This window comes from Canis lupus, chromosome 1, assembly GCF_003254725.2.
Source record: "Canis lupus dingo isolate Sandy chromosome 1, ASM325472v2, whole genome shotgun sequence".
Classification (NCBI taxonomy): domain Eukaryota; kingdom Metazoa; phylum Chordata; class Mammalia; order Carnivora; family Canidae; genus Canis; species Canis lupus.
The window spans coordinates 75,623,707-75,650,693 of NC_064243.1; the positions used below are offsets into that span (position 1 = coordinate 75,623,707).

General features: G+C 38.8%; 1 protein-coding gene across 5 annotated transcripts in view; it reads left to right on the forward strand.

Annotated features, from left to right (window-relative positions):
- The first annotated feature begins 3,309 nt into the window (after positions 1-3,309).
- KIF27 (kinesin family member 27) overlaps positions 3,310-26,987 on the forward strand; it is an 88,787-nt gene continuing 65,109 nt past the window's right edge. The window contains exons 1-4 of one of the 5 annotated variants that reach the window (XM_025423207.3): positions 3,310-3,467; positions 8,473-8,857; positions 18,769-18,996; positions 21,301-22,259. In XM_025423207.3, coding sequence (XP_025278992.1) covers positions 8,560-8,857; positions 18,769-18,996; positions 21,301-22,259 — 1,485 coding nt within the window. In that variant the 5' untranslated portion in view covers positions 3,310-3,467; positions 8,473-8,559. Of the gene's footprint in view, positions 3,468-3,887; positions 4,033-4,084; positions 4,395-8,472; positions 8,858-18,768; positions 18,997-21,300; positions 22,260-26,987 lie in introns of those variants that run through there. The other 4 variants (XM_025423211.3, XM_049116263.1, XM_025423208.3 and 1 more) reach the window with 4 other exon arrangements.

Below are 26,987 nucleotides of genomic sequence, written 5' to 3' on the forward strand. Positions count from 1 at the left end.
CAATAAATATGCAATGCTGCTCACCTAAGACTTCAAAGGTAATTATCTGCGGGTGGGATTCTAGTATCAGGGGCCATGAAGATGATTCTAAATAGAGCTGCATCCCCAGCACCTCGTCACGGGAGCCTCAGTCCTTCCAAAGATGCCCCACTGGCCTCTTCCAAGCAGGTCAGAGTACCCGTATGGTGAGATTAAAAAAAAAAAAAGTGTCATTGTGCCCAAAGTCACAGGTGCTTTGATGTTCAGATGCTCACGGATACATTCAAAACTACAGGGGCTTTTTGCCCAGATGCTGAGTGTAGTTCCCTGGAAGGTTGCTGGTGGGGCCACTGTCCTTTCCTGGGGTGCCCACTGCCTCTGTAAGGGTTGGCGGCAAAACAAATGCTGAACCTTATTGTGGCTTTCACCTTTTATTGTAAAATTGAAAAATCCGGGATCCCTGGGTGGCTCAGCGGTTTAGCGTCTGCCTTTGGCCCAGGGCACGATCCTGGAGTCCTGGGATCGAGTCCCATGTCAGGCTCCCGGCATGGAGCCTGCTTCTCCCTCCTCCTGTGTCTCTGCCTCTCTCTCTCTCTCTCTCTCTCTCTCTCTCTCTCTCTCTATGTCTATCATAAATAAATAAATCTTTAAAAAAAAAGAAAAAAAAAAAGAAAAATCCTCTTCAAATTTCTTCCAGTTGGCAAACAGAGGTAGTAATGTAGGTCATTCAGCCAAGAGCCGTAGTGTGAATTTTGAAAAGCAGGGGATACCTGTAATTCAATTTAATAACTAAGTAGCTTTTTTTCTCACCTTCATTGCTAAGTTTCATGAGAGAAGGGATGGTTTGTGAAAATGCTTAGATTATAAGCGGCACCTGGCTGGCTTGGGCAGTAGATTGTTTGACTCTCGATCTTGGGGCTGTGATTCTGAGTCCCATGTTGGGCATATAGATTACTGAGAAAAAAAATGAAAAGAAAAACCTCTTGGGAGAAAATGCTTGGATTGTGCTACTAAAAATGGGAAGCACTGAGGCATTTAAAACTAAATTGGAGGGACGCCTGGGTTGCTCAGCGGTTGAGTGCCTCCCTTTGGCCAAGGCCATGATCCTGGGGTCCCCGGATTGAGTCCCACATGGGGCTACTTGCATGGAGCCTGCTTCTCCCTCTGCCTATGTCTCTGCCTCTCTCTCTGTGTCTCTCATGAATAAATAAATAAATAAAATATTTGAAATAAATAAAACTAAATTGGAAAAGTTAAACACAGAATTACCAGATGACGTGGCAATCCCATTCCTAGATCTATACCAAAAGAAGAAAACAGATATTAAACAAATACTCCTACATGAATATTCCTAACAGCATTATTTGTATCAGCCAAAATGTGGAAACAGTGCACATGTCCATCAAATGATGAACTGATAAATAAAATGTGGCATGCCCACACAATATAATTTTTTTTAACAGAATATTTTTTTAAAAAATTCTATTTAGGGATCCCTGGGTGGCGCAGCGGTTTGGCGCCTGCCTTTGGCCCAGGGCGCGATCCTGGAGTCCTGGGATCGAATCCCACGTCGGGCTCCCGGTGCATGGAGCCTGCTTCTCCCTCTGCCTGTGTCTCTGCCTCATTCTCTCTCTCTCTCTGTGACTATCACAAATAAATAAAAATTAAAAAAAATAAAATAAAAAATAAAAAATTCTATTTAGGGGGATCCCTGGGTGGCTCAGCAGTTTAGCACCTGCCTTCAGCCCAGGGTGTGATCCTGGAGACCCGGGATCGAGTCCCACTTCCGGCTCCCTGCATGGGGCCTGCTTCTCCCTCTGCCTATGTCTCTGCCTCTTTCTGTGTCTCTCCTGAATAAATAAATAAAATCTTTTATAAAGATTTTTTCTTTTTTTTAATATATTGGGTCACTTTATAAAATAATGACATTATTACAAGAAAAATCAATACCCAATCAACCTTCAAAAAATGATTTACTTCTTCAGTCTTTAAACTTAAGGCCAAAACCAACATGAACCTGCATATCCTCGATCTTCAAAATAAGCCCAATTACTTCATCGGCCCAGAAATGATATCTGAAAATGCCATTATTATACTGTCCATCAATAATAACTGCAGCTTTCCTTCTGACCCTTGACATGATGCTCAAGTATTTCACGATGATCATTTGAATAACATCCTTGAATGGAATTTTCTGAACACAGGCAATTCCAGCACACAGTTGGCCAATATACAACATGGCTTTCCTTAGTAGATTCTTGTCAGGCCCGACTCTGAATTCTGGTTTGAGGTAAAAGATTTTATTAATTTATTCAGGAGAGACCCAGAGACAGAGAGGCAGAGACACAGGCAGCGGGAGAAGCAGGCTCCATGCAGGGAGCCCCATGCGGGACTTGATTCCAGGACCCTGAGATCACAGCCTGAGCGAAAGGCAGACGCTCAACCACGGAGCCACCCACGCGTCCCACAATGGAATATTATTCAGCATAAAAAGGAATAAAATTACTGAAACAAGTGACAACATGGGTGGAGGAGGAAAACATTGTTTAGCAAAAAAAGCCACACACAAAAGGCCACAAATTTTGTGATTGGGTAAATACAAAACGCCCCAAACAGGTAAATCCATACAGGGAAAATTGATTAGTGGTTGCCAGGGACTGCTCACTCACACGGGGATTTCCTTTTGGGGTGATGAAAAGGTTTTGGAAGCAGGGGTGATGTTTGCGCAACATTGACAATGCCTATTGCACACCTTAAAGCGGTTTATGTTCGCTATATGAACTTTATTTCAATAAAAATAACTAAACTGGCAACTTTTTTTTTAAACTGGCAACTTAGGGATCCCTGGGTGGCGCAGCGGTTTAGCGCCTGCCTTTGGCCCAGGGCGCGATCCTGGAGACCCGGGATCGAATCCCATGTTGGGCTCCCGGTGCATGGAGCCTGCTTCTCCCTCTGCCTATGTCTCTGCCTCTCTCTCTCTCTCTGTGACTATCATAAATAAATAAAAATTAAAAAAAAATAATCTGAAAAATTAAAAAAAAATAAACTGGCAACTTAAATATTGAAACGCAACGTGAGTCTTCGTCACATTCACTTTACAAACGGCGGGGAGTTACTTCGGCTCCGCAGAGAGGCCGTCGGAGCTGGCTTTGCAGCTAGGCGGGACCCTCGCTTCCTGGGGGCGGGGCCTGCCGGGGGCGGGGCCTGCCGGGGGCGGGGCCTGCCGGGGGCGGGGCCTGCCGGGGGCGGGGCCTGCCGGGGGCGGGGCCTGCCGGGGGCGGGGCCTGCCGGGGGTGGGGCCTAGGGCCCGGGGGAACGCCCAGCCGGGAGGGGGCGCGTCCGGGACTGGCTTCGCCGGTTGCCGGGAGAACCCGCGACAACAAAAGGCGCGAACGGCAGGGGCGGCGGCGGCGGCGGCGGCCGGGCGGAGCGAAGCTGGGGAGGCCTGCGTTGTGCCGGTCGCCGGGGACCGGGGCTTTCTCGAGCCGGTCAGTGAGTGGTGGGCAGGAGTGGCGGGGCCGGCGGGGCCGGCGGGGCCGGCGGGGCCGGGTGCGGCGCGGCGCCCTCCCGCCTTCCTGTCCAGCGCGCCGTTGCGGGGGAGGGGGCGCCGCTCGGGGTGGGGGGTCGGGGGCCGCTGCGGGACGGCTTGCGGGAGGGGGCGGTTGGGGCGCCGGCTAAGCCGGGGCGGGCGTCAGGGGGGGCTAGGGTCGGCGCTGGGGACCCCGCCGCGGGCGGAGGTGGGGCCCCCCTGGAGGTAGACAGGTCCGGGGACCTCACCAGGGACGCGCGGGAGCGCCGGACGGAACCCCACGAAGTCCGATCCGGAGTTTGTGGCGCTCGTGCTTCCAGCTGCGGGAGCTGGAGGCCATGGGAAGACCTACCCTCATGGGGCTTTCGTTTTGCCACAGGCCTTGTGTTTTCCTCGCGGACGTTGAAACTTTGGTGCTACCCAAGCGCAAGTCCCCTCCCTCGGAGGCAGATGTGATTGAGAAAGAAAGGGTGTCCGAGTTCGTACTTTGAAACACCTTTTACATAACACTTCGCCCTCTCCAGGTTTTGTTTTTCCACTTTACTGCCTCTGTTCTCTGTCTAGTTATTTATGCATTTGGAACCTTTTCTCAGATACTTGTGCGATTCATTGTCCATTCATTTGCTGGGAAGTTTCCTACGTTAACATTATTAGCAAACCACAATTTTTAGACAACCACTACCACTGAAAAACCAGGGGCACTGGATGGCAGCAGTATTTGGAGACACTTCTTTTTATCAGTGACATGGCATCAGTGATCTAAGATTCTCTTGTCTTTCTCATATTTCAAAACCCCATTCAGTCTGCCTAAATATCACCCTTCTTAAATTTATTGGTGACATAATACATACGCTTCTGATGACTGCAATTGATCAAACTCTAAAGTGTAAGTGTTACGGATTTTTTAATGCTTGAATTCTTCTTGAATATTAACTTTTTGCAATCCATAGGTTTGGGGGCCCTTATTTATTAGAATAGATAGAATTTCTTTTGCCCTTGTAGCAAAACTTTCCCATTATAAAGACCAAGAAAGTGAAAATATCCCACTTACACTGCATCTTTTATTAGCAGTTTTGTTGGAAGTACTTAGGTTTGGCTTAAGATAGACCATGACTTTTGTTTTAATGTGATGGCTTAAAAAATAATCTGTTTAATAAAGACTTCAAATGTTACATGTTTAGGGGCATTTGGAAGAACCAACTCACATAGCATCCTTGTTTATTTGGGAGAGTTTCCAAGTGATTGTGGAGTCCTTTAGGATCCAAGAAAAGTTACTTCATTCATAGGAGTATTTTTTCACAGCTGATTCTAACTAGAATGACTAAAACTGGTAAGGTTAGGTGCATCTCTTTGTTGTGATCATTAAATATAGCATGTTGACGCTGGGATTTTGCAGCCCAAGGGAGCTGATATTGTTTTTACTCTCAGTGGGCTTTTAGTAGAGTGATGTATTTGTTATTTGATCCCTTTCAGACTGTCCACTCACAAAATTATAATGCACAAAATTATAATGTCCACTCACAAAATTGTAATTATACTGCTGCAGAGTCTTTTAAAGGCTAGTATTAAATATGTCTTTATTAACATTTCCATAGCAAAGGCTGAAAATGTTATTTTAGTCTATTGATAGTCTACTATATACTTAATGATACTATGCAAGACTCCCCTTCTACAAAGAGCCCAGCCACATCCTGAACTGATTATTTTTTCATTATCTGCATTTAAACATTATCGAGACTACTTGTTACATTTTCTTTTTATCTTTTATATGGTGTAAACTTTATCCAGCACAAACTGAATATTCATGTGCAAGTTTTAATGAAAACATATGTTTTTATTTCTCTTGGGTATATACCTCAAGAGTGGAGTTTCTGGGTCAAATGATAACTATGTTTTGACTTTTTGAGGAACTGCCAGACTCTTTTTCAAAGTTAGTTGCATCATTTTACATTTCCATCTGGAGTATGTGAAGGTTCCATATTCTAAACATTCTCACCAACACTTGTTTTGATCTGTCTTTTAAAAACATTTTTAAAGGGTACCTGGGTGGCTCAGTCAGTTGGGCATCTGCCTTTGGCTCAGATCATGATCCCAGAGTTCTGGGATTGAGTCCCTGCATCAGGCTCCCTGCTCAGCGGGGAGTCTGCTTCTCCCTCTCCCTTTGCTGGCTGCTCTGTGTACTTGTGCACACACTGTCTCTCTCTCTCTGCCAAATAAATAAATAAAATCTTTAAAAAATTTTTAAAAAATATATTAATATCCATCTTTTTAAAAATTGAAGTGTATTTGACACACACTGTTAGGTTAGTTTCAGGTGTAGAGACAAGTCTGTATGGTATGCTATGCTCACCATAAGCACAGCTAACCTGTGTCACCATATAATGCTATTACAATACCATTCACCTTATCCTGTACTTTTTATCCCTGCGACTCATTCATTTCATAACTGGAAGATTATCTCCCACTCCCCTTCACCCATTTTGCCCATCCCCCCCAACTGGCTATCCTCTGGCCACCATCAGTTCTCTTTATTTATGGGTCTGATTCTGCTTTTTATTCATTTGTTTGTTTTGTTTTTTAGATTCCATATATAAGGGAAACCATATGGGGGGCACCTGGCTGGCTCAGTCTGTGGGACATGCAATTCTTAGTCTCACATGAGACTTGAGCCCCACACTGGGTGTAGAGATTACTTTAAATAAATAAATAAACATTAAAAAGAAAGAAAAAACCATGGTATTTGTCTTTCTCTGACTTATTTCACTTAGCATAATACCCTCTAGGTCCATCCATGTTGTTAAAAAACGGCAAGATTTCATTCATTTTTATGGCTGAATAATATTCCATTGCATACATATATACATGTATATGTATATATGTGCCACATCTTCTTTATCCATTCATTTATTGATAGATGCTTGGGTTGCTTCCATATCTTGGCTATTGTAAATGATGCTAATAAACATAGTGGTACATATATCTTCTCAGTTAGTGTTTTCGTATTCTTTGGGTAAAATATCCAGTAGTGCGATGATTAGGGGATCATAAGGTAGTTCTATTTTTAATGTTTTGAGGCACCTCCATACTGTTCTCCAGAGTGGCTGCACTAGTTTTCATTCCCACCAGTCATGCTTGAAGATTCCTTCTTTCTCTACATCCTTGCTAACACTTGTTATTTCCCACCTTTTTGATTCTAGCTGTTCTGACAAGTGTGACATGATACCTCATTGTGGGTTTGATTGCATTTCCCTGCTGGCTAATCATTTTGGGCATCTTTGCATGTGCTTATTAGCCATTTGTCATATCTTTGAGAAACAAAACTTTTAAATTTTATTAAATCCATTTCTTCTGTTTTTCCTTATAAAGTTTATTGCTTTTGCTTTTAGTGTTACACCTGAGAAACCATTGCCAAACCCAAGGTTACCAAGAGTTACCCCTATGTTTTTTTCTAAGAGTTTTAGCTCTTACACTTAGGTCTGTGAACGATTTTGAATTAACTTCTGTGTATGATGTAGGAGTCCAGTTTCATTCTTATGCATGTGGATATCCAGTTATCTCATGAACATTTGTTGAAAAGTCTGTTTTTGCCCCCATCGAATTGTCTTGGCGCTCTTGTTAAGAATCATTTGCCCATAAATACAAGGATTTATTTTTGGATTCTCAGTTCTTTTCCATTGGTTTTAAGTTTGTCTTATACTAGTACCATACTGTCTTGATTACTGTTGCTTGGTTTTAGAATTGGGGAAGTGTGTCCTCCGACTTTGTTCTTTTTCAATATTTTAGCTAAACTGTGTCCCTTGAATTTCCGTATGAATTTTAGATCAATCAATAAATAAAATCTTAAAAAAAAGATTTTTAGGATCAGTTTGTCAATTCTGGCAAATAAGCTGGGATTTTGATAGGAGTTGCATTGAATCTGTAGATAAATTAGAGGATACTGTCATTTTAAAAATGTTAAGTCTTTCATGAACATGAGATGTTTTTCCATTTATTTAGATTTTCTTTACTAACAATATTTTATAGTCTTCAGAGTGTAAGTTTTACATGTCTTTTAGTAAAGTTATTTCTAAGTATTTTATCCTTCTTTTAAAAAAGATTTTATTTATCCATTCATGACACACAGAGAGAGAGAGAAAGAGAGAGAGGGGCGGAGACACAGGCAGAAGGAGAAGCAGGCTCCATGTAGGGAGCCTGACGTGGGACTCGATCCCGAGTCTCCAGGATCAGGCCCTGGACAGAAAGGCAGCACCAAACCGCTGAGCCACCTGGGCTGCCCGTATTTTATCCTTTTTGATGCTACTATAAATGGAATTGTTTTCTTAATTTATTTTTCAGATTCATTGCAAATATAGCTACCAGTTTAATTTTAATGTATTCTTCCAGTGATTTCCAGAAACAAGTACAACATAAGAGTAGAAAAGCATTTTTTCAATTAGTTTTGATTATTTAAAAAAATTGATTTAAAGTTACATTATGGAAATTGTTAAAGCTGTTTTCTTGGATTTACTTTTAATATTTGTAGCAAAGAGATATAGCTATAAAATCTAATAGCATTTCAGCACATGTATATAATTACTCAGTTATTTCCTTGCCTTAATTTTCTAACTCTCCAGTTATTAAATATTTAATTTAATATTAAACTGGGAACTGGGAAACATATTACTGCTCTAGAGAGTGGCATGATGGAATTCCATGCACACAGATTAGCTTCATCATTTTTTTTTTTTTTAGCTTCATCATTTACCAACTCATGGCCCATACCCTTTAGATTGTTTTGCAGAAAATTGGACATTTCATATCATTTCATCTGTAAATTATAGGTATAGTTTTACAAGATAGATTTACTTGTTGTAACTATCTCATTTTGAACAAAACCTGTTTTAATTGATTTTGTTTTAGAAGGTGGTTAGTTTATTAAGATAGAGAAGTACATAATTAAATGTTGTTTTTATTTTTGTACACAGGAGTCCAGATCTTACATAAAATGGAAAATTTCTCACACTAGATACTGAATATTTAATAGAAAGTTATTTAGCAAAATCTAAGCTGCTATGGAAGAAATACCAGTAAAAGTTGCTGTAAGAATCCGACCTCTGCTATGCAAAGAAGTTCTTCATAATCATCAAGCTTGTGTGAGAGTTATTCCAAATACCCAGCAAATTATCATTGGGAGAGATAGAGTCTTTACTTTTGATTTTGTTTTTGGCAAAAATTCCACTCAAGATCAAGTTTATAATACGTGTATAAAACCACTAGTGTTGTCACTCATTGAGGGCTATAATGCAACCGTTTTTGCCTATGGACAAACTGGATCTGGGAAGACCTACACCATTGGAGGAGGCCATGTTGGTAAGATTCTCATACTTTTTTTCCTTTTTTAAAAGATTTTATTTAATTATTTGAGAGAGAATGAGCATGAGTGGAGAGAGGGGCAGAGGGAGAAACCGGCTCCCTCCTGAGCAGGGATTCCCCCCCGTCCCCCAGGATCATGACCAGAGCCAAAGGCAGATGCTGCTTAACTGACTTATTTGTAGGTGTTCAGCATATTGATTGAATGAAATAATGTATAGGAATCAGATGTGTTAATAAGATCATCATCTTTGAAAGACTTTTAAATATTGAAGTTTCATTCAACAATTTAATTTGATTATATTTGCTTAAGAAAACAAGTTTAAGACAATGTTTAGTGTTCAGCCCTTTGCCATTTCCCCCCCAGTCTTACTGAGATATAATTGATGTATAACATTATATTAGTTCAAGACATACATTATGATGATGATATATGTATATATTGCAAAACGATTACCACAATAAGTTTAGTTAACATTGATCACATCATATAGTTATATGTGATTTTTTTCTTGTGATAAGATCTTTTAAGGTGTTAATATTTTAGCAACTTTTTTCTTTTTAAAAGATTTTATTTACTTGAGAGAAAGAATGAGAGAGCAAGCTCGAGCAGGGGGAGAGGGAGAAGCTGAGTGGGGCTCCATCCTAGGACCCTGGGATCATGAGCTGAGCGAAAGGCAGATTCTTTACTGACTGAGCCACCCAGGTGCCCCTAGCAATTTTCGAATATACAATAAAGTATTGTTAACTACAGTCACCATGCTGTATATTACATCTTTAGAACTTCTTTATCTTATAGTTGGAAGTTTTTATGTTTTGACCCACCTTCACCCATTTCCCCCACTGCCTGCTTCTGGCAACCCTTTGTTGCTTTGAACAGAATTTAAAGTAGAAAGAAATGAATTAACATGACCAGATATTGATCTTTTACATGGTCTTGTAAAATCAAGCTTCCTGGGCAGCCCGGGTAGCTCAGCGGTTTAGCGCTGCCTTCAGCCCAGGGCCTGATCCTGGAGACCTGGGATCGAGTCCCACGTTGGGCTCCCTGCATGGAGCCTGCTTCTTCCTCTGCTGGTGTCTCTGCCTCTCTCTCTCTGTTTCTCTCATGAATAAATAAATAAAATCTTAAAAAAAAAATCAAGAGTCCTGTGACCAGAACTTTGATGCAGTAGGAGGAATTTAAGCCACATGGCTTAAGGTGTCTTTTTTCTCCTATTTTTAAAGTCAGATTTTTATTTTACTTTTTCGATTTTATTGAGATTCAATTGACAATTGTACCATATTTAAAGTGTATGTCATGATGATTTGATGAATGTATATGTTGTCAAAGGATTCCCCCAATCTAGTTAACACATTATCACCTCACATCTAAATACGGATTTCTATTTTATTTTATTTTATTTTATTTTATTTTATTTTATTTTTAATTAATTAATTAATTAATTTATTTATTTATTTATGATAGTCACACACAGAGAGAGAGAGGCAGAGACACAGGCAGAGGGAGAAACAGGCTCCATGCACCAGGAGCCCGATGTGGGATTCGATCCCAGGTCTCCGGGATCGCGCCCTGGGCCAAAGACAGGCGCCAAACCGCTGCGCCACCCAGGGATCCCCGGATTTCTATTTTAAATACTGAGTATTTTAGGAAATAATTTCTCCTGCTTGTAATTCTAGTTTGGAAAAGGTGGAATGGCTAGGATTTTCTATAGAGTTAAAAGGAAACTTGGAAATAATTTCTTTTCGTTTATAAGTGTGGAGCTCCAGCTATGGAGCGATCAATAAAAGACTTGTTCAGTTAGAGGGTTAGTGACAGCTGGGATTGAAAGCTAAGTCCTCTGTTGAGATTGTTTACTGTATTAGCATCTTTCTTCTAAAAGCAAACTTTTGAATATTGTACATATATATGCATTATTGTCTAAAATTATTGCTAGTATTCTGTATATGTGTAATGACTCTCAATGTATTTTCTACTTTCATGCTTCTCAAATATAGAATGTGACTTTCAGTAACATTTCTTATTACATGTAGGGATTGTGGGGGAGAGTTGGAGGCTGGTTGTGTGGTTTGAGGAAGCCCTGACTACAAAGATTAAATTGAGAGGCCATAAATGCCCAATACTCTCCCACCCCCATTTTTAGAATCACTGTTATACAGGATTTAGGAGATTAAAGATAGTAGATTATTTTAGGATCTCAAAAAATTCAGTTTTTCTACTCTTTAAGTTGTGTGTTTTTAAGGATTCTAGCCTTTTTTTTATTGGCAAATGTTTAATGATGTTTAAGACTCAATATGTTTTTTATACTAATAAGAGTTCTAAAATGTTTAGAGCTTTGTGGCTTAATTATAGCTATCTTGCTTTTATTAAGAGGCCATGCATACAATTTTAATACCTTAAAGGAAAAAGTTATTAAGTTTATCTATTATCCTAAAACATTTTAACTGCTGTAAAATACATTATACTTGATAACACCATTAGAAGTGATTTTTAATTTTTTCCCTTAGCTTTTTAAATTTTTTTCATCATGGTAAGTGAATTCTTTAATTTCTATCCCCTCTTACCTCCCTTCGGGTAACCGTCAGTTTATTCTGTGTAGTTAAGAACCTGTTCCTCGTATGCTCTCTCTCTCATTTTTCCTTTGCTTGTTTTTGTTCCTCAAATTCCGCATATGAGTGAAATCATAAAGTATCTCTTTTTCTCTGACTTACTTTGCTCAGCATTATATTCTACCTCTGTCCATGTCCTTGCAAATGGTAAGATTCCATGAATAATTCCATCGTGTGTGTGTGTGTACACTACATCTTTATCCATCCATTTATTTTATTTTAAAAAAATATTTTATTTATTTATTCATGAGAGCCACACACAGAGAAAGAGAGGCAGAGACACAGGCCAAGGGAGAAGCAGGCTCCATGCAGGGAGCCCGATGTGGGACTCGATCCCGGGACTCCAGAATCACACCCTGAGCCAAAGACAGGCGCTAAACTGCTGAGCCACCCAGGGATCCCCTATCCATTTATTTATTGATAGACACTTGGGCTGCTCCCATAGTTTGGGTAAATAGTAGTACAATTACTGGGTATAGGATAGTTCTATTTTTAACTTTATGAGGAACCTTCATTACTGTTTTCCACAGTGGCTGTGCCAGTTTGCATTCCCACCAACAGTGTAAGAAGGTTCCTTTTTTTCTTCTGTGTTCTTGCCAACACCTGTTTTGTTGTGCTTTTGATTTTCGCTATTCTGACAGATGTGAGGTGGTATCTCATTGTAGCTTAGTTTAGTTTTGTTTTTAAAGATTTTATTTATTTATTCATGAGAGACACAGGCAGAGGGAGAAGCAGGCTCCATACTGGGAGCCCATGTGGGACTCGGTCCTGGATCTCCGGATCACGCCCTGGGCTGAAGGCGGTGCTAAACCGCTGAGCCACCCGGGCTGCCCTCATTGTAGTTTTGATTTTCATTTCCTTGATGACAAGAGATGTTGAGCATCTTTTCATGGGTCTGTTGGCCATGGATGTCTTCCTTGGAGAAATATCTGTTCAGGCCTTCTGCCCATTTTTTAATTGGATTATTTGTTTTGGGGTGTTAAGTTGTAGCAGTTCTTTATATAATTTTGGATAATAGCCCTATATTGATGTTATTTGCAAATATCTTCTCCCATTCAGCCTTTTAGTTTTGTTGATTATTTCCTCCACCGTGCAGAAGCTTTGTATTTGGATGTAGTCCCAATAGTTTACATTTGCTTTTGTTTCCCTTGCCTTAGGAGACATATCTAGAAAAATGTTGTGATATCTGATGTCAGAGAGATTACTGCCTGTGTTCTCTTTAGGGAATTTTATGATTTCAGGTCTCACATTTAGGTCTTTAATCCATTTTGAATTTATTTTTGTATATGGTAAAAGAGGGTGTTCCAGTTTCATTCTTTTGAGTGTAGCTTCAACACTACTTGTTGAAGAGACTTTTTCCCATTGTATAAATGTACCTCCTTTGTTGATTAAATGACCATATAATTATGGGTTTATTTATGGGTTTTCTATTCTGTTTCATTGATTTATGTGTTTGGTTTTGTGCCAGGACCATGTTTTGATTGCTGCAGTTTTGTAATATAACTTGGAAGTCTGGAATTGTGATATTCCCAGTTTTGTTTTTCTTTTTCAAGATTGTGTTGGCTATTCATGGTCTTGTGTAGTTCCATACAGATTTTAGGATTGTTTATTCTAGTTCTGTGAAAATGCTGTTGGTGCGGTGCCTGGGGGGCTCAATTGGTTAAACTTCACCCTTCAGCTCAGGTCATGATCCCAGGGTCCTGGGATCTAGCCCTGTTAGGCTCCCTGCTCAGTAGGGAGTCTGCTTCTCCTTTTCTTTCTGCCCTTACCCCTGCTTGTACTGTTTCTGTCTCTCTCTCTCTCAAATAAATAAAATCTTTTAAAAAATGCTGTTGGTATTTTGATAGGGATTGCTTTAAATATGTAGATTACTTTGGATAGTATGGACATTTTAACAGTATTTGTTCTTCCAATCCATAAGCATGGAGCATCTTTATTTCTTTGTGTCCTCTTCAGTTTCTTTCATCAGTGTTTTATAGCTTTCAAGTTGATAGTTACAAGTCTTTCATCTATTTGGTTTATTCCTAGAATTTTATTGTTTTTGGTGCAATTTTAAATAGGATTGTTTAATTTTCTTTCTGCTGCTTCATAATTAGTGTATCGGAATGCAACAGATTTCTGAACATTGATTTTGTATCCTGAGACTTTACTGAATTCATTTATCAGTTTTAACAGTTTTTTGGTGGAGTCTTCAGGGTTTTCTCTATATAATATCACGTCATCTGGAAATAGTTTTACTTTTTCCTTACCAATTTGGATGCCTTTTATTTCTTTATATTTTCTAATTGCTGAGGCTAGGATTTCTAGTACTGTGTTGAAAAAAGTGAATTGGACATCCTTGTCTTATTCCTGACCTTAAAGGGAAAAGCTCTCAGAGTTTTACCATTGAGTGTGATGTTGGGTGAGGGCTTTTCATAGATGGCCTTTATCTATCTATCTATCTATCTATCTATCTATCTATCTATCTATCTATTTATTTTAAAATATTTTTATTTATTTATTCATAGAGACACACAGAGAGAGAGAGGGGCAGAGGGAGAAGCAGGCTCCATGCAGGGGGAGCGACGAGGTGGGACTCGATCCCGGGCCGCCAGGATCACACCCCAGGCTGCAGGCGGCGCTAAACTGCTGCGCCACAGGGGCTGCCCATAGATGGCCTTTATTATGGACCTACTTTGCAAAGGTTTTTTTTTTTTTTTTTTTTTTTAAGATTTATTTATTTATTCATGATAGACATAGAGAGAGAGAGGGAGAGGCAGAGACACAGGAGGGAGAAGCAGGCTCCATGCCAGGAGCCCGACGCGGGACCTGATCCCGGGACTCCAGGATCGCGCCCTGGGCCAAAGGCAGGCGCCAAACCGCTGAGCCACCCGGGGATCCCCGCAAAGGGTTTTAATCATGAATAGATGTTGTACTTTGTCAAATGCTTTTTCTGCATTTATTGAAATGATCATATGGTTTTATCCTTTCTGCTATTGATGTGATGTATTACATTATTGTTCTGTGAATATTAAACTGCCTTTGCATCATGGTGTGTGATTTTTTAAAATACATTGTTGGCTGGGATGTCTGGGTGGCTCCACGGTTGAGTGTCTGCCTTTGCTTCGGGTCGTGATCCTGGAGTCCTGGGATTGAGTCCCACATCGGGCTCCCTGCGTGGAGCCTGCTTCTCCCTCTGTCTGTGTCTCTGCCTCTCTTTCTGTGTCTCTCATGAATAAATAAATAATAAATAAATAAAATCTTTAAAAATAAAATATATTGTTGGATTCGGTTTACTAATATTTTGTTGAGGATTTTTGCATTTGTATTCATGAGGGACATTGGCCTGTAGTTCTCTTTTTTGTGTGGTGTCTTTATCTAGTTTTGGTATCAGAGTGATACTGGCTTCATAGCATGAGTTTGGAAGTTTTTCTTTCTCTCTCTTTTTTTTTTTTTTTTTTTGGAATAGTTTAAGAAGAATGGGTATTAACCTTTTTTTTTGAATATTTATTTTAGAGAGAGAATGAGAGTAGGGGGAGGGGAGAGGGAGACAAGCTGACTGCTGAGTGGGGAGTCCAACTTGGAATTTGATCCCAGAACCCCAACATCATGAAATCAAGAGTTGAATGCTTAACCCACTGAGCCCTGGTGCCCTGAGAAGAATGGGTATCAACTCTTTAAATATTTGGTAGAATTTGCCTGTGAAGCTGACTGGTCCTGGATTTTTGTTTTTGTTTTTTTTTGTAAATTTTTGGATCACTGATTCAATTTCATTGCTAGTGATTGGTCTGTTCCAATTTTCTATTTCTTCTTTAATTTTGGTAGGTTATATGTTTCTAGGAATTTATATGTTTCTTCTAAGTTGTTCCAATTTGTTGTCATAAAGGTTTTCATAATATTCTGTCACATTTCTGTGATGCTGGTTTTTATTTTTCCCCTTTAGTAATTTTGAGTGTCCCCATCTTTAGATATTTTTTTAGGCATTTTAGAAATACACATTTTTTTTCTTGTGTTGTTTTGTTTATTTTTTATTTTTATTTTTTTAAAGATTTATTTATTTATTTATGATAGACATAGAGAGAGAGAGAGAGAGAGAGAGGCAGAGACACAGAAGGAGGGAGAAGCAGGCTCCATGCCGGGAGCCCGACGCGGGACTCGATCCCCAGACTCCAGAATCGCGCCTTGGGCCAAAGGCAGGCGCTAAACCGCTGAGCCACCCAGGGATCCCGTGTTGTTTTGTTTAATGGTTTATTATACCTGTGATTTTATAACTTTCTTTTTGCATTTAACAATATAAAGTATTTCATTTCTTCCCATTTGAGTCATAGAATTTCACCTCATTTTTTGGACTATATAATATTCCACAGTTTGAATGGACCATAGTTCCTCCATTCTAGTATTAACGGACATTTAGGTTGTTTCTGATTTTTACTATGATAAAAAAATTGCAGTGCATATCTTTATATATTTGACTTTGCATAATGTGTTAGTATTTGCATAAAAAAGATTCCTATAGTGGATTTCTTGAGTCAAAGGGAATGCACATTTAAAATGTAAATAGAGGGGATCCCTGGGTGGCTTAGCCGCCCAGCGGTTCAGCGCCTTCTTTTGGCCCAGGGCGTGATCCTGGAGTCCTGGGATCATGTCCCTCGTTGGGCTCCTGGAGCCTGCTTCTCCCTCTGCCTGTGTCTCTGCCTCTCTCTCCCTCTCATAAAAAAATAAAATCTTAAAAAATATATAAATAGATATTGACAAGTCACACTCCAATGAAGCGTGTAGCAGTTTAGATTCCTACCATCAATATATGAAAGCCATTTGCTCGTGTACTTGTTACTTGACATTATAAATCTATATATTTTTTGTCATCTAATAGGTGAAAAATTGTACTTTGTTGTTTGAAGTTACATTTCTTGGTGTATTAGTGAAATTGGTAAACATTTTTTATTTCCCAGGTTGTTAAGGACACCAATTCTGGGTCAGTCATCTGCTGTTTGATTTTTTAAAAAAGATTATTTATTTATTTATTTATTTATTTATTTATTTATTTATTTATTTATTTTTATTTATGAAAGAAAGCATAGAGGGAGAGGGAGAAACAGACTCCCCGCTGAGCAGGAAGCCAGACATGGGCTTCATCCTAGGACCCTGGGATCATGACCTGAGCCAAAGGCAGATGCTTAACCGACTGAGCCACCCAGCTGCCCTGCCTTTTAATTTTTAAATAATGCCGTTTTTTCCTCTAATAAATAGGTTACCGAGCATTTGTAGTGTCTAAGGTACCATGCTAGGCACTGTGGCAGAATAATAATCTCTTATTTTTCAATATGGTACTTTATTACTAATATTCATCTTCCTACTTCTCAGAACTTTGGGTTTGCTGACTTGTACCAGGCATAACATTTTCTAGAAACTCTTGTGTGTTCTTTAAATAACATATAATAGCTAAATAATGACTGTTAAGATATAAAACTTTACAATTTCTCTCTGAAGCAGTTTATCTCAGGAATGTACATGTAACATTGAAAATGGGATATTTGGGTTACTAAAATACATATTGAAGCTTTGTTATAAATATTATTTGAAATTCAGCATTTTGATAAGTTTTAAATTTTTGTGCTTTGTTTTCTGTTGGAGTGGGAAATGAATGAGATATTTTGATTTAGCCTTAAATTCTCACTAATCTACAATGTGTATATTGCACTGTAATTAATACATAAAGCTGTTGACAAGTTCCTGGAAACTCTCAAAAAGGAATCTTCAGGGGCGCCTGGGTGACTCAATCCCTTAAGTGACAGACTCTTGATTTCTGCTCAGGTCATGATCTCAGGGCATGATCTGAGAGGGAGGCCCCTGTCCGCTCACACTCAGCAGGAAGTGCTTCCTTTCTCTCTCTCTCTTTCTCTCTCTCTGCCCCTCCCCCGCTTACACATTCTCTCTCTCTGAAAGAAATCTTAAAAAAAAAAAGTAATCTCCAGTCTTCATTTATTCCTTTGTGTTAGAAAAACTTACAGCTTCCTTTCCTTGCCACATGATGGCAGTCTTGCATCTTAAATTAGGTGAAAGGCAGTCCAAGTTAATAGATGTTTGGAATTTTAGGATGCTGCCCAAGATCTAAACATTGGTAATTTTCAACTTGGAAGCAAGTTATTCTTTTTTTTACTTTTTTTTTTAAATTTTATTTATTTATGATAGTCACACAGAGAGAGAGAGAGAGAGGCAGAGACACAGGCAGAGGGAGAAGCAGGCTCCATGCACCGGGAGCCCGACGTGGGATTCGATCCCGGGTCTCCAGGATGGTGCCCTGGGCCAAAGGCAGGCGCCAAACCGCTGCGCCACCCAGGGATCCCTGGAAGCAAGTTATTCTTAAGGTTCATTTGCAAAGCCAACTTTTTATAACTTGGAATATATTTTCCATGGAATAATGCCACAGATAGTAGGTAGATTTCTAAATTGGCCTAGCTTATTTAACCTTAAGTCTCAATTTGTTCATTTACTTATTTAAGAATTTTAAACTATTTTAAAAAATTGTGGAAACTTTCACACATGAATTTTACAGTTTATGGTTTTTAAAAATTAGTAATATAGATATGTATGAAAATATATTATAAATTTTGGATTTTAGCTTTTCTTACATATAAATTGTTTGTAATACACTTGCAATTCTACATATAACATTGCATCTTATTTTTTTCACTTTATATTGTGAGCATTTTCCCATATTATTAAATATTTTTCAAACTTACGACTCTTTGTGGTCATGTGGTAATTTGCCTTCTGAATGTATTAGACTGTATTTAATGTTTCTAAAAATTGTGGAAACTGGGCAGCCCCGGTGGCGCAGTGGTTTAGCGCCGCCTGCACCCCTGGGTGTGATCCTGGAGACCTGGGATGAGTCCCACGTCAGGCTCCCTGCATGGAGCCTGCTTCTCCCTCTGCCTGTGTCTCTGCCTCTCCCTCTCTCTCTCTCTGAATAAATAAATAAATAAATATTTTTAAAAAAATTGTGGAAACTGGGGATCCCTGGGTGGCTCAGCAGTTTAACGCCAGGCCCAGGGTGTGATCCTGGAGTCCCGGAATCAAGTCCCACATCAGGCTCCCTGCATGGAGCCTGCTTCTCCCTCTGCCTGTGTTTCTGCCTCTCTCTCTTTCTCTCTCTCTCTCTCTCTCTCTGTCTTTCATTGATAAATAAATAAAATCTTTAAAAAAATTGTAGAAACTTTCACACATGAATTTTGCAGTTATGGTTTAAAAATTAGTAATATAGGTATGTATGAAAATATATAATAAATTTTGGATTTTAGCATTTCTTATATTTTAATTTTCAGATGTACTTTCTTTCTTTAAATTTTTAGCTTCAGTTGTGGAGGGTCAAAAGGGTATCATTCCTCGAGCTATCCAAGAAATATTTCAAAACATCTCTGAAAATCCTAGCATTGATTTTAATATTAAAGTGTCTTATATAGAAGTATACAAGGAAGACCTAAAAGATCTTCTTGAATTGGAAACATCTATGAAGGATCTTCACATCCGAGAAGATGAAAAAGGAAACACAGGTATAAAGTAGCCTATTTAACTGATAGCCTCCATTAGCAAATAGATGTGATTGAATTCAGCTTCTGGACGTATTCCAAACAGTCTTTAACATTTAATATTCCATTGTTGGACATTTTAGCTATTTTCATTATTATTAATAACACTGACATGGATGTGTTTCTCTCTTAGAAAAGATACTTAGGTAGAACCCTTCTTGGAGATAGAGGATCCTGCCCAAGGAGTGACTAATTCCTTGGGGGAATACCTTAGCAGTTAGAAAAATAGAAAAATAACATTATTGAGACTGCCTACAGGGGACAGTGAAGTTTGTCGACTTCTTGGCCTTGTCTTGGAAGCCCTGGCATTCCTGGATGTTTGGAGAAACTGGTTTTTGTCTTGCTTTTTAGAAAGAAAGCACACATCGTAGTTTATGGTTTTAATAGATAATTTAGTAAAGTTTATCTTTTCAGGCCAATTTTTTGAACTTCTGTATCGTATAAAATGTAATTATTGAATGTTTTTTATCTTTTGTTAAGAAAATACAAAAATAACATGTTTATTGTAAAATAAATAATGCAGAAATATACACTATCACTCCTGATAAACTTCGTAACTAATATCAATTCTGCAAAAGTTTTGGAAAGATGCACAATTTGTCTTATGACATATTGCTATGTGTCTTATATAATGTTCTACTCACAACCCAGATGTATTTGTTTAACATATTTATTTAGTTCCTCTGTGTGAAGCAGTGGTTGGTATCCAACCTGGATGCTGCACAATTAGTTTCACCGTTGAAGCTTTTTACGAAATATTGATAGCTAGGCCCTACTTTTCAGAAATTCTGATGAATTTATCTGAGATGGGGCCTGGGCATTGGTACTTTCTCTTTTATAAAGCTTCCAGGTAATTTGCAGATGGGTTTGAGGACCATAGATAGTGCTAAGCCATAGCCTAACAAAAATTTATGAAAGTTATCCTTTGATTTATAGTTACATTGTTATATTTTATAATAGATTGTATTGTAGCGTTCCCTGTTTGTAGTATAGGCACTTTAGAACTTCAATATACTAGGTTGTTTAAAAAAGGTGTCATGTAGGAAATAATGAAAGCAAAATGATTATTTTTCAAGAAAACAGTGACATAACAGGATCTGACTGAAGAGGAAACATGACACTGTAATTCAAGTACAGACTCAGGAGCTTTACTGTTCTGATTCAAATCCTAAATCCACCTATTTTGTTTTGAAGTATGTTTGGATAAAAATAAATCATGTGGGTAGTAAGCTTTGATTTATTTTTGGTTCTTATTCTGTTCTTGAAATAGAAACTTTGCCTTTTTTGAATTGCCATCATATTTGTTTACCTTGTACTCTGCTATTATGTAGGGCAGACCTGTTTTTAAAATGAATAATCAATTTTATTTATACTGAAATTTGTCATTTATCATTAGTTATGACCACACAATACTAAAAACCTTAAACCTAAGGATGGCTTGAATATTAACAAAACTCAAAGACGCTAATTTCTTTTAATTAATCTACTACTGATTAATTCTTTTGAATTATATATTTAACCTATTTTTTTAAATTTTTTAAATTTTTATTTATTTATGATAGTCACAGAGAGAGAGAGAGAGAGGCAGAGACATAGGCAGAGGGAGAAGCAGGCTCCATGTACCGGGAGCCCGATGTGGGATTTGATCCCGGGTCTCCAGGATCGCGCCCTGGGCCAAAGGCAGGCGCCAAACCGGTGCGCCACCCAGGGATCCCTAACCTATTTTTTAAAATAAGTTTTTTAGACTCTACAAGTCAAAATACTGGAATAAAGAGTTTTTCTTTTGTCAGTCATCTTAAAGAATTGAGTGTGGCTCCAAATAAACCAAATATATATTACTTCTTTTAGAATATAAATATCCAAATGAGTGCTATTAAAACAGTTCCTTTGGGAAATCATCTAAAATTATGTAATGATTTTGCTGATGTTACTATTGTTTGAAATGCTATTGATTTTTTTTTAAAAGATTTTATTTATTCATTCATGAGGGACACACACAGAAAGACAGAGGCAGAGACACAGGCAGAAGGAGAAGCAGGTTCTATGCAGGGAGCTGATGTGGGACTCAATCCTGGGACTCCAGGATCGCGCCCTGGGCTGAAGGCAGGTGCTAAATCGCTAAGCCACCCAGGGATCCCGAAATACTATTGATTTTTTAAAAAAAGATTTTCTTAGCTTTTACAGTTTATCAAATAGTAACTGTTGTGTGGGTAATTTAACTATACTGGGTTTTGATTAAAATTTGGTTTAAAAACTTGCTGTTTTAAGTGATTGTTGGGGCCAAAGAATGCCAGGTGGAGAGTGCAGATGAAGTGATGAGTCTCCTGGAGATGGGGAATGCAGCCAGGCACACAGGTACCACCCAAATGAATGAGCACTCCAGTAGATCACATGCAATTTTTACAATCAGCATTTGTCAAGTGGAGAAAAACATCGAGGCAGCTAAAGATGGATCGTGGTATTCTTGTCGGCAGATTGTTTCAAAGTTCCACTTTGTGGACTTGGCTGGTTCAGAAAGAGTAACCAAAACAGGGAATACTGGTGAACGGTTCAAAGAATCCATTCAGATCAACAGTGGGTTGCTGGCATTAGGAAATGTAATCAGCGCTCTGGGCGACCCCCGTAGGAAGAGTTCACATATTCCATATAGAGATGCTAAAATTACCCGGCTTCTGAAAGATTCCCTGGGAGGCAGTGCCAAGACTGTCATGATCACTTGTGTCAGCCCATCCTCCTCAGATTTCGATGAGTCCTTAAATTCCCTCAAATATGCCAACAGAGCACGCAACATTAGAAACAAACCCACCTTAAACTTCAGCCCTGAGTCAGACCGAATGGATGAAATGGAATTTGAAATTAAGTTGCTTCGAGAAGCTTTGCAAAGCCAACAGGCTAGCATCGGCCAAGCCTGCCAGACCCATCAAGAGGGGACTCCTGATAAAAATAGGATCCATTCTCTAGAGGAGCAAGTAGCTCAGCTACAAGGAGAGTGTTTGAGTTACCAGAATTGTATAGAGGAAGCCTTTACCTTCCTGGTGGACTTAAAGGATGCTGTCAGATTGAACCCAAAGCAGCAACATAAATTACAGGAGTGGTTTAACATGACGCAGGAGGTCAGGAAGGCGGTTTTCACCTCCTTCACCAGGAGCCATGGCATCGGCAGCCTGGAGGACGGGCCTCCACACATCACGGTTCTCCAGCTGAAGCGGGAGCTTAAGAAATGCCAGGTACGTGGACACCTTTTATTAGTGACTTGGTTAAGGACTCATTTTGTCTGGGCAACGGTCATTTGGCAATTTCAGAAGTTTTTAAAAAGGATTGTGTGGAAAATCTCCTTTGCCTTTGCTCAGTGTCATCTTCCCTTTTTCTATTGCTTGGTCCTCCTAATTCATACCCTTCTCAGCTTCCTTCTCTTTTACCATTTTAACCTGTTATTTTATGAAGCAGAATCTTGCGGACCAGCTCATTAATTTAAAGGATGAAGAGAAACACAACTTCAGGGACAAAACAAAATTGTTCTTTAGTGTGTCTTTATCCCTCTTTGGGTCAGTGGTTCTTTTTTTTTTTTTTTTTTTTTTTTTTAAGATTTTATTTATTTACTCATGAGAGACACAGAGAGAGAGAGGCAGAGACATAGGTAGAGAGAAAAGCAGACTCCCTGCAGGGAGCCCGATGTGGGACTCGATCCTAAGACTCCAGGATCATGCCCTGGGCTGAAGGCAGACGTTCAGCTGCTGAGCCACCCAGGCATCCCGGGTCAGTGGTTCTTGAAGGAAAAAAACAAAACAAAACAAAACATTATCCCTTGAGTGTGGAATGTTGATTTTTTAAAAGATTTTATTTATTTATTCATGAGAGACACAGAGAGGCAGAGACAGGCAGAGGGAGAAGCAGGCTCCTGTGGGACTCAATCCCAGGACCCCAAAATCCCACCTTGAGCCAAAGGCAGATGCTCAACCACTCAGCCACCCAGGCGGCCCTGGATTGTTGATTTTTTTAAACAAACAAATCATCATATTTAACAGTATGTCAGGGACGTAGGTATATACATGTATTCATATTAGATAAACATACATTGAGTTCAGAATTAACGTTTCTCACTTTTCATTAAAAAAAAGTGAAGATTTTGTATCACTGGGGAAATCGTGGAAAACAAGATATACATAGTTCTCCCTACATGGAATTTGTATTCTATCGGGCAAATGGTTCTGCCAGTTTTTGAAAATAGGAAAATGTATCATTAAAAACATAGCTTTCTAGTTAGAAATCTTTCCTCAATCCCTTTTTATATGTATTAGAAAGAAACCTCTATTATAGCAGTTCTTGAACTTTTTTTTTCAAGAGGTTTCTTAATGTTTTTAAAATTGAGGTCCCCTATAGAGCTTCCGTTTATGGGGATTGTATCTATCGAAAGTTACCATATTAGAATTAGGACAGAAAAATTTAAACTATTAATTGCCTCAAAACTAACAATAATAACCCAATTACATGTTAAATAAAGACCTTTTTTCATGAAAAATAACTATTTTCCAAAAACAAAAGTTTAATAAAAGTGAAATTGTTTTACATTTTACGTGTCTGGCTTAATAGAAGACAGGTACTATATGTTGGCAAGTGAACTTCAATAAAAAGAAATTTAAAAATGTAAAAAAACAACAACAAAAAAAGAAGACAGGTAGATTTTCATATCTGCTTCACCATTCAATTTTTGCAATGATGTTGTTTTAGTTGAAGTACATGAAGAAAATCCAGCCTCGTATAGATTTGTAGGTGGAAAAGAAGTCTTTTAATGGCTTTTTTCAGATAATTATGGATATTCTTCTTTGGTATTACCAAAACTCAACCAGTAGAGATTTCCTAAAGGTTACTTGCAATGTGGAGTTTGAAACTATTTTTGTTAATATTAATATCTATACCTCAAAAATCACTGATCTTTATTTTGTACTTTGAATGGATCTTTCATTCACTTGATTTTGAATTGTCATTTATTGGTCATTTGGAAAATATTTGTTTACTGAATTATGTTGATCTTCCAAATGTTGACACATTTCATTAGATAGTATCAAATAATTACATTCACTAATCTTCCCCACTGATCCTACCAGCAAAGTCTTTTAAGTATTGGAAGCTGTCACACTTAGGGTAGCAGAAATGTTTTCCAAAATTCTAATTTTTGCATGAAACTTGAATTTTATCATTTGCAACAAATATTGTTCTTTTCCTTCTAATTTTAATTTTTTAAAATATTTTATTTATTCATGAAAGACACGGAGAGAGAGGCAGAGACACAGGCAGAGGGAGAAGCAGGCTCTCCACAGGGAGCCCAATGTGGGACTCGATCCCAGGACTCCAGGATTACGCCCTGGGCTGAAGGCAGATGCCCAACTGCTGAGCCACCCAGGCATCCCTAATTTTCATTTTTGAGAAAATGTTTGTCACAAGGTGTGAGTAACCAAAGTTGATCTGTCATATTTTAGAATAAAAATATTTCCCTGTGAACAATGTGGGTGGTTCAGCTTACAACTCACACAGCTGCACAAAATTGTTTCCGACAGATAAACATCACTCTTCATTAGACAGCAGAACTACGTTTGGTATACCTTCCATTTTGTTACATGGAATCCTAAAATGTACTCATAGGTTGAGGTAAAAATAATAATAATTTTTATTGACTCATCAAGATATTCTTAAGTGAAACTAGCATTTATTTGTTTTGTGAGTGCCTGGCACTAAGGAATACAATGACTACTTATGCAGTCTGGTGACACTTCGTTTATTTGTGCTAGGAGTCAGTAGTTTTACACACCTTTATGTACCATCAGTGCAAATGTCAACATGGTAAACAGGGCAAATATTGTGTTAGTATTTTTAGGAAAATAGTTTTGATCTCTTGGATGCCATGAAAGGACCAGAGGGACGTGGCAAAAGGGTCTTTACTGAATACACTATGAGGACTGTTGCTCTATCTCAAAGCTTCTGATATTTAAATATAAGCATTTAAAGTAATACTTCTAAAATCATGTTTTGTTTTGTTTTTATTTTTTATTTTTTTGTTTTGTTTTGTTTTTTAAAGCAGTAACTCTGCCCTTCCTTCTTTGTAGATAGAGCAGGACTGGCCCTTGCTCCTTGGTATAAGAAATTGGCAGAACAGGACGTATAGTTGATCCCAAGCTTGAACTTTGGAATGGTGTAGGAGTTGGGAGAGGAAGAACTTTTCTCTTCCTGCCTCTAAGTGGCTGAAAGTAGAAGCCTATAAAATCCCCTGGTTAGATGAGGGGTGGCTAGTAACTTTTTCTCTCCATCTGTTGGAAACTCTGAATTAAACTTGCTCTAGATGATGTATTTCTAGATAAAGACTTCCCAAAGATATTAACAGTCTTGGTGAAAAAGGGGACCGTGATCAGATGGATTTTGAGAATGCTAGCTAGATTGTTAAAATCCCAAGACTTCTCAGAACTTTGAAAGTGCTGGTGTATGTTATTAATCTCAAAGTGAGAGATTTAAGTTTCAATATTTCTTAATTTTAAGAAATAGATTCCTTTTTTCGGGGGTGGGGGGTTCTGCAATCTTGTAGGACTAGTAATCTTGGCTACCTCTATGTAGCAAATAGAGAAATGGCAGCTATCATTCCTCATTCTGTATGTCTCTTTAAAAAGTTGTTTCTTAAATTTCCTTTTCTGTGAGTGACAGAATAACATGATAGTTAAGAACATGGGTACCAAACCCCCACGATTTGAATCCTGACTCCTCTGCTTACTCACTTTGTGACCTTGGGCAAATACTTAACCTCTCTGTTTCAGTTTCCCCATTTGTAAAATAGAAACAATATTAAGTACTTTGTAGGATTGTTGTGAAGATTATTAAAGCACTAGTTCCCATAAAACGATAAGAGGCTTACTCCCTGGCTGGGAGTAAGCCTCCATAAATGTCAGCTCACTATTATCTCCTCTCACTTATTTTTCACCTGCCTGGGTCGAGGTTATGTAGCAGTGGCAGCTACATGATTGGACTTAGTAGTTGTACAGGGGTTCCCATGAAGGCTGCCTGGTAAACTCTGTGCAGGGAGACAGAAAGTCTGTGCAGGGAGAGGCATGGACGTTCTCTTTGCTTGGACCTGCTTCCTGAGCCTATTACACAAGCAGGTGAGTACTTTAAAAAAGGCTCTTAGCCAAGATGAGATTGTGGGCCATCTTGCAGGCAGAATTACTGCCAGATTGTTGCTAGGGAAATAAGTGTCACTTTGAAGTTACCATCTTCTCCTTTTTAGATGCTCTCAGGTAGTGTTGTAATCCTTGGTTTTTGCCATTTGTCAATTATTGGAACACTCTGTCTCCTAATAAATGTCTCTGAAAGGACTTTGTTGCCTTTTGAATATAAGAACCATATGTGAATATAAGTTTATTCAACAGTTAAACACTTTTAAGTAAATAGTAAATAATACAGCTGTAGGGTTTTTTCTTTAAGATATTAAAAATTTATTTGAAAGACACAGGGGGGTGGTGAGAGAGAGAGAGAGAGAGAGAGAAAGGCAGGCAGAGACAGAAGCAGGCTTCATGCAAGAAGCCTGATGTGTGGGACTCGATCCCGGGACTCCAGGATCACGCCTTGAGCCAAAGGCAATCACTCAACCGCTGAGGCACCCAGGCATCCCATACAGCTATAGTTTATAAATATGTAAAAATAGTTGAATATGCCATACTAGGAGACAAATCACATTAAAAAATTATTTTAGGGACACCTGGGTGGCTCAGTGGTTGAGCATCTGCCTTGGGCCCAGCACATGATCCTGGGTTGGGGGGGATCAAGTCTCGCATCAGGCTCCCCGTGAGGAGCCTGCTTCTCCATCTTTCTATGTCTCTGCCTCTCTCTCTCTGTGTCTCTCATGAATACTCTTTAAAAAAATAATAAAAAATAAAAAAATATTTTAGAGACAGAGGGAAGGAGAGAGAGCACAA